At 40.9% G+C, this 8,806-nt stretch overlaps 1 protein-coding gene across 1 annotated transcript in view; it reads left to right on the top strand.

The window, feature by feature from the left end:
• nrp2a (neuropilin 2a) overlaps positions 1-4,252 on the top strand; it is a gene marked incomplete at its 5' end in the record, with an annotated part of 46,249 nt that extends 41,997 nt beyond the window's left edge. The window contains 2 exons of the mRNA XM_015038141.1: positions 801-857; positions 1,651-4,252. Coding sequence (XP_014893627.1) covers positions 801-857; positions 1,651-1,958 — 365 coding nt within the window. The remainder of the gene's footprint in view (positions 1-800; positions 858-1,650) is intronic.
• Between the last annotated feature and the right edge of the window lie 4,554 nt (positions 4,253-8,806).

Raw genomic sequence — 8,806 nt, forward strand, 5'->3', positions numbered from 1 at the left:
TATTTGGTATTTGAGCTATTAAAACAAGCAGTTTATATGTGTTTTTACAGTGTGTCTTGCAGATTTCAGCTTTTATGCAAATACCAGGGTTCACTGTGTTAAGAAGTGGAGTCAGAAAATATGAGATCAACTTCACAATGAAAGTAAATATGGTGTAGTGTGAAGTATTTTGAAAAATTAAACAATATACTCAACTTGCAGTGGACTAGGTTCGAGCATAAACACATGCGGATAAAACGAGTGTATGAATCGGTAAAGGGGCAAACTAACCGGAAGTGCACAAGAGTTGAGCAAAGCACTAATGTATTGCTAATATTAGTATGGCAATGCACACTCTCCTTAGATTTATTTAGGTACATGTTCCGATGTATCCTGCTAGTGTTTATTTGTTTGACACATGACCGGGAATATTTGGAGGGTAATTATACAGTACAATAGGTCTGGAGTGCTGCTCCAAGTAGAAAAACAGCTGGCTTTGGGTGATGTGTGACGTTTTGTAACTTCTTTGTCAACTTCGGTGCCCTAGTTTTCTGTTTTGAAGATATTTTTGATGGGTTCTGTCTTTTTTTACTCTTACTGCCATGTTTCATCATATTCAGAGTTTTTGTGCCAATCAGCAAAACAAAAAATTTCACTGTGTCATTGCACAAGAATAAAACTATCTGACACATATGTAACATTTAAACACAAGATCAGTTTTTATTCATTGGCATCGAGTTTTATCGGATTTCTTTTGCATGAGTGTGAAAAGTTAGTGTAAATTGATTTGCTGCTAAAGATCCCGTGCTTTTCTTTGACAGGTACCAGACACATTGGAGATGGGAGACTTTCCATGGGCAGAGACCCTCTTGGCAGTGGTAAGGCACATGATACACATACCAAAATACAGGTACACTTTGTTAGTATACCTAACAAAGTGTACTTTATTAGGTACACTTTGTTAATACGAGTTTGGACTCCCTTGTGCCTCAGGAACACCTTTAATTTTTATATAGCATCACACAGTTCCTGCTGATTTTTTGGCTGCACCTCGAGGATGAGAGTCTCCCGTTCCACTGCATGGATTAATATCTAGTTTCTGTTAGTATGTTGAATTAATTACTCATTGTCCTGTTCAAGAATTCAGTTAGAGTTTTGACTTTAGCTTTCTGACATGATGCATCATCCTGCTGGAAACAGCCTTCAGCAGATGGGTACACTCTGATCATAAAGGGGATTCACACAGTCAGCAATAATAATGAGGCAAACTGTGGCTTATCTAAGTTAGTGTTGTCTTTCTGTCTTGTAACATCAGTCTCTCCATTCTTCTTTGACATCAAAAGGGCTTTTTGTTGGCCACTCAACCGTTGCTCAACTCTGCCCGTTCTGTTGTTCAAACCTGTAAACTGCGTCATAAAAACCCAGACCAGCTTCTCGGGCACCAACGACCCCGTCATATTGAAAGTCACTCAAACTCCCTTTTGTGTCCCATTCTGTGGCACAGTTCAAACTTCAGCAAGGTGTCTTCACCATGCCTACCAAGGGACTGGCTGGTTTGAAATTGAGCAGGTGCACCTAATAAAACATCTGCCGAGTGCATGAGTTGTCTGCTGGCATTTTACTTTTGCAAATACCTTATTTTTCTCATCTGCTCTCCTCTGCCTGTCTTAGGTTTGCATATCCCAGAGTGGAACGTGCCCACGTCCCCATCTTCTGATCCTCCAGTGACGCACACCTCGGAAAAAGACAACTCGTGGTTATACACACTGGACCCCATCCTGGTCACAATCATCGTCATGAGCTCCCTGGGCGTCTTGCTCGGGGCAGTGTGCGCCGGCCTCCTCCTGTACTGCACGTGCTCCTACAGTGGACTCTCGTCACGATCCTCCACCACTCTGGAGAACTACAACTTCGAATTGTACGATGGCCTCAAGCACAAAGTCAAACTCAACCAGCAGCGCTGCTGCACTGAAGCATGAGAGAAGCGATGAGGAAAAGATACAGGCATTTTGTGAAAGTCTCTCTCTATTTTCTTCATCTTTGCCAACTTTAGTGTTCCTCGGTGGTGCAGGTCTCAGTGAGAACTTGTTTGGAAAACGCAGCACCGTCCAGTATTGGCAGTTGTTTCTGCAAATTCATCAACGACTGAGCGACCAGGGTTACCGCCATGGACTGCTTCCATTGCAGGGACGATAGGCCTCAAACACTAAATATCAACACATATCAATTGCTGAATCCTGGGTCACGTAAAGAGAACTGCTTCTAAATGCGTCATAGATATGTCTAGTTTTGCAACTGGATACTGTAAACTACACGGACAGATTTGGATACAATGTGTTGGAAAGGTGGTAGGATAGGAATAAGATTAGAAAAGAGTATTTTTTGATCACCTGTGAACACAGTGGCCTAGAACTTAGCTCCTTTGTAAGGCCCCTTGACTCTTTAGTTCCTGCTACGCATCAGCCTCAGTTGGCCCTTTAGTTTCTTTCCCTCTGTGGTATTTTTAGTTGAGTTTCTACTCAATCACTTTGTTTTCTTTTGGGCCAGTTGCCAGTCCTGTGGTTAAAGATAAGTTGGGGAAAAAGAGGTGAAGAAAGTATATATAGATATATATGTATGTGTGTGTGTGCGTGTGTATGGGTGTATGTAGAGGTAGGGAGGGAAGCATTCTTTTACTGACGGAAAGGTGTTGTTGTTAGATTTAGTTACTGATTCCTGTCAAAGAGAAGGTCGTGTTTACATTGGCGGCAAATCAGAAAAGGTCAAGGAGATTTGGACGGTGCAACCTATGGATTGCTGGTTGGGGCAGAGACCGAAGAACCCTGAAGGAAGCGAATCAAACGAAAGAACGAACAAGACTGTGACTGACAGAGCACTCGAATTCCCCCGTGCTTCTCCCTCCCAGGAGCTATTGCTCGCTCTGTGCTTTCAAAAAACAAAAAGAACAAATGGGATCAGAAACAAACCAGAGACATATCCGATCAACAGAGCGACTGTGTGCCCAGATGCACAACAAGCCTTAAAAGCAAAGCGTTGTGTGTGGAAATGCTGGGGGGGAAGAAAAAAGGATTGTCGAGGCAACATCGAGACATTTTTACACGTGGACCTCAAAAGCCATGATTTAAAGGACCTATTCCATCTTTCCTCCAACACACACAAGCATCCACCTCAACTTATTGGCTAATGGTGGCCTACTTTGGGAATCTTTTCTCCTTTTTTTATCACTGCATACCAAGGCAAGCTTTTTTTGTCATTGTTTTTTTTTTTTTTTAATGTATTTGTTTTATGACATGGTTTTGAACCAGTCAGAGACTTGTAAGCCATGAGTAAGAAAGAGGACGAACAAGAACGATCTCAGCATTCATTCCTGAGCACATTAATACACAGACACCTCACTTGTGCAGCTGAATGCAGATATTTATGTACACTGCATAACCTTTTTCTCCATCGCTCGACGATAAATCCGACTAAACAGTCACTGTCATAAGACAGTTACCAAAAATTATTTCCAGTGGCTAAATGCCAGAATAATGAGAAAGAAAATAATTTTTAAACTGTGTGAATTGGTTCACACAGTTCCTTCCACAAGGTTTCCACAATAGTTTGCTGATATTTTGGCCTATAGCTCAAGACAGAACTGGTGAAACTGTCAGGTATGTAGGACGTCTTGATTCCAAACAGCTTTTCAGCTCTGCCCACAATTTTCTATGGGACTACGACACTCCAAAACATTTAGTTTGTTGTCCTTAAGCCACTTTGTAACTAACTTGATGCTATGCTTAGCTTCAAGGCCAATCTATAAAAATGTCCAAGTAATTTTCTTTAATCATACTACAATCTATTTTGTGAAGTGCACCAGTTCCTTCACTTTTGGATTTAATAACCAAAGTTAGTCAGAAAGGTTGTGCACATTTTTACAACGTGTGTAAATATCTGGTTTCAACTGAATGTACTGTTGTATATACAGAACATTGAGTACACAATCAACCCGTAATGTTTGGACACACACATGCCTGTTTTTAAACACCCACTCCAGCTTAGAAATGAAATTCAATGGATTCACTGTAGAAGCGCACCCATCTCATTCACCCTCACTCTCGCCATCTTTCGTCCTCGGAGGCCCACATTGACGGACCCCACTGACTCTCTTCAAAGTGCCTTGGAGCCTCGGGGATCCAGCTTGCCTTTGGAGCCGGTATAAAATATACTCATTTGAAACTGACAGTGACAGTCACAGCGCCCTCTTCTGACTGGGAGGGCTAAGAGAAAAAAAAAAAAAACTTGAGAGGACAGGATTCCCCCACCCCATTTTTTTCGCACTACTAGGACTGCTGTTGTTGTTATTTTAAAGGGGTCTTTGTACAGAAATGCTCTTTTTATGATTGTTATTATAATTATTGTTATGATTATTTAATAAAGGATTTATACCATACTACAGAAAGCACTGACCAAGACTGTGTATAATATGTTCTTCCTTTCTAATTACCAGCCAAGACTTTCAGCTAATCTTTCACTTTTAATTACAAAAGGGTTACACACAGGAACTCGCTGCTTTTCTGGGCAACATGCACATACATAGGAGCGTGTTGCCTGCCTGCCTGCTCCATTTGGCCTCTAATCTCCCCATGATGTCCCATTAGTCGGGACCTCTGGTGGCCCTCATTTAGGAGCTCCAACATCAAAGCTTTGAAGTGCCCGCCGTCTCAGAGACACACACTCTTACAGTGCGCAAGCAATTACACTGTTTCCCTTTTATACAGCTTGCTGGGTCTCCCACACACGGTTCCATTTATCTACATAAGCTTTCCTCACCTAAATGCAAGCCCTATTTGCAAATGAAGCACAGGCTATGTGTTTTTGTTTGCTGTTGGTCCACTGTGACTGCCTTACTAAATGTGCACGGGACCAGATATTTGTGCTCAACGGAAATCCAACATTTTGAATGTACTAAATGGAAAGCTCCAAGTTACTTCTAAAAAGAATTTATACACTCACATTTTCTCGCATTGCATTGTTAAACGTCTGTGCGTATTTCTTGAAATATTGGTAGTGCGGTAATTGTAAAGTGGAAGAAAAATGACGCCTCAGAACAGTGCGCAATAAAAGCAGCGATCAAAACCGTATCGTCACTTTTTGGGGTTTGCATGATAAAGAACCATTTTCGTCAGGATAATCTTACTTTTGTAATAAGCCAATTAATAATATGCTACTTACTTTAGGCCACTGTTCTCTAGGTAAAATACTTATTAATGAGACAAATAGCAATGATCTCTGGAACTCCTCCAGTAATCCTTGGCCTCTTGGCTGCCTCTCTGATTATTTGCTCTTTTTGCCATGGCATGTCAAAAACGAAACATGAAAACCATAATTTTGCCTCCACCGTAATTTGACAACATAGAAAAACATTGTACGAGTACTTTCACAAAGCCCCGTAGAAGACTATTTTGTAGCTGCTTTTCCAGCACTGTCATTATTGCCTGTTAGTAGAAGCCATGTTAAACACAAGTTGGCGTTAAAACTAAATGGAGCCTGTAGCACATTATGAGTCATTCAGATCAGAACATGAGGTGTTGCCGCAGCGCAGCAGTGATGGCAGTGGTTGTTAGCACACTTCCCGGCCCATGGAATGGCAGGCCAATTACCATCTCCGGAATAAAAAAAAATCTCTTACAACCCTCGGTCTGCTGGAGGAGTACGATGCCATCTGCTCACAGGTTTGATTGATCCCGGCAGAACAGTCACCGCCACATCATAGGAATAGATGCCGACAGGAAATTACCAAAGGAGCCAGATTGTCATTGTTCCATACCGCCTCTTGTTTTCACAACCAAATTAATCCTAATTTTTTTTTTCTTTCATCCCTATCGATGTGTGTGTTGCCCAAATGTTGTTTTTCAGAGCTTTTATCAGTCTGCAACGGTGCACTACAGGGGCCCTTTCCTTTAGTTGTCAGATCAGAGAAGGCTTTTTTGACTCTGAAGCCAAGGCGATCTTCAAAGAGAAGAAAACTCTGGCGCCCTGTAAGTTGATAGGCAAGATGGCTGAGGGTCGCGCTACACGAAGTGACTGAAACACAGCTAATTAATCTGGGGATTATATATCAGACTCCAAGAGAGGGCATACAGGAAGAACGCCAGTCAACACAGTTCTTGGAGGAAACTTTGTTTGGTCTTCTAACTTTATCATGTTGTTTTTCTGTTTGTTTTTTCACTACAAAGGGCTCTGACTTTGCTACTACAAAGTAAAGGACATCAGTTTTAAGTTTTGCCCTTCGCTTCAGGTTTAGACCTGGATAACATTAACATTAAATATTAAATATGATTTAAATTTAAATAAGATTAAAATTAAATATGCCAAGGACTGCCTCATATAAAAAGGGTTGCTACACATTTTTTAGGTTATAGTTCCAGACTTCAAACATCTCTATGGAGCGTGCATAAACCAAAGAATTGATAAAACAGGAGGATGGATGAAAAACAAAAACAGATACATGATTGATTGGTGGCTGAACGGATGGATGGACATACAAGATTGAGATGGTTAAAACATACGCTACATTTTTTCCTAATTTCTCCAAACTTGGAAAACATTTCAAATGAATCCCAGACATTTCCATATTTTTCCAGACTATGTAGGAACCCTGTATAAATAACAAAATCCTCTATCCCTCCTCACCTTAAATCATCGCTGAGTCTGCTAGAAGAGAACCACCTGGAGACTCAAAGCCTAGGATACTTTAATCTGCATCCAAAGTACCGTCACAAGCCAGCAGCCCAATTTTGTACACATGCATGTACGGGGACTGACGGCATGCTTATATTTTTACATTTTTAGATCATGCATGCACGACCACCACACACCCACCTCTCTAAGGTCTTCCTGGGAAGGGGGCCCAGATATACTTGGCTTGCCAGTGATTCAAAGCACCTATATGGGTCAATGTGGAGAGGGCTGGGGGACGTAAGGAAGGGGGAGAGAGATGGTGGTTCAACAGGGCCTCTGTGGCAGCATGCCTGCCAATAATCGCCGACCTAATGACAACAAAGGGCTGAATCTTGGCATTTAGCAAACCATTTCTCTCCTTTCTCTTGGAAAATATCATCTGCTACCCTCCAGAGGATACTGTATCCGAAAAACAAATACGCGGAGGAAGTGATTTAAAGCCACATTCAGAGCTACAAGTAGGCCAAAAGTGATGTCATTGTGAAGCAGGACAGAAGAAATGAACATATAACTGAAAAGTCTAACCAACAGCATCTTTAATGGCTTGTAACCAAAGACTGTACCTCTGATGAATCCAGTTTAGTTCAGGGCACCACATTTGATTTCCCACAAGACTCTCAGCACCGACATATTCTCTATCAGCACATCTGAGCCAACCATTCTGTCTCAAGCTATTAAAGCACTCGGGCATTTCCTCATAACTGAACTTTTATTGTAAGACACACAACATGACCAGTGGCCCTATGAGGCAGGCCACCTGTTCACACCACTTGAGGCTGCTGTGTTTACAGTCACAGTTGCCCTATATAGACCAGGAACCTTGTTATCAGGCATAGCAGGAGGCCTTGCACAGTCGGTACAAACCATCTGTCTGGAGCGATGATGGTTGAGTTTGGGAAACTGTGTCGCAGTCATCATAGATCTTGACATAATAGATATATTACATTTTGCTGGTAATTGCTTACCAGATGAGAAAACTGATTTGTTATTCTATTCCCATGGACTGAAAACATTTCTTTTCATAGTACTGCAAGTCAAAAGGGCTTTTTTAAAAAATCTGCTTTATAGTTTACAGCAATAAAACACATTCTTGGCAAAAAACAAAGATCCATTGAGACAACGCCTCTAAAAATGTGGTCACCATTACCATTATGCATCATGAAACAACAGGATTGCCAGTTGTTTTACACAAAGAATGGATTGTTTTGTTGAATAACATGTTGGCATTTGAAGGCAACAAAAATGACTGAGTGATTATTATTCTTACATTTGCTCTAGGATTATGAAACTATTTGAATTTTGGCTTTGATTGAAAGAACAACTGAATGCCTAGGCTCTGGTGTGTTGTTTGTTAGCATAAAGTTGCACAGGTAAGAAAATGCATTTTACTGTGGTTTTTACTTTTTATGTGTTCTCCATCTACTGACATCCACAAATTGACAAAATTATAAGAACTAACACTCTCTGCTGATGTTTCTCTTGTGTGTTTACTAGGGATATGACAGTACATAAAAACCAGGGTTTGGTAAGTACCAACATTGGTAAATTTTATACATATATATTTCCTGTTTGTTTCCTTGTGCCAATTAAAATGCCTCGGAAATTGCTTTGTAACCCGTTGTATACTGATAAATGTCAATGACTCCTTTTGCCTGCTTCAAGATGGGAGACCGTTTCTATTTAAGCAATGATACTACTCGTCGTTTCTTTTTTGGTGTCCACTTTATGAGTTGACATCAAAGAGTAGAGTAGAGGGGTAAAAATTACGGTATATATACGTCCTTTCGATTGGTCAAACTATTTTTCCGAGAGTAAACATGTGGTCTTTGTACTTGTGCTTTTATTATCAAGCAACTGCAGACAACAGAAACTTTTAACACAACCCCATTCTCAAAAAAGATGAAACCGGGTCTCTGAAATCTCAATCACTAAAGTCTTGAACCTGAGAGGAAGAGCAGCTAAAAATGTACCTGTCAGTCACAAGTAAAGGAAAGCTGTTAGTGGAGCAATCACGCCTGACAAGTTGTCAGGGTCTGAGCGTTCTTTGCCAAAACATCTTATAGCCTCTGTAATAGTCTGCTCAAAGCTGGCACCTCAGACAATT

This window comes from Poecilia latipinna, unplaced genomic scaffold, assembly GCF_001443285.1.
Source record: "Poecilia latipinna isolate Pla-1442-1.1 unplaced genomic scaffold, P_latipinna-1.0 Scaffold432, whole genome shotgun sequence".
NCBI lineage: Eukaryota > Metazoa > Chordata > Actinopteri > Cyprinodontiformes > Poeciliidae > Poecilia > Poecilia latipinna.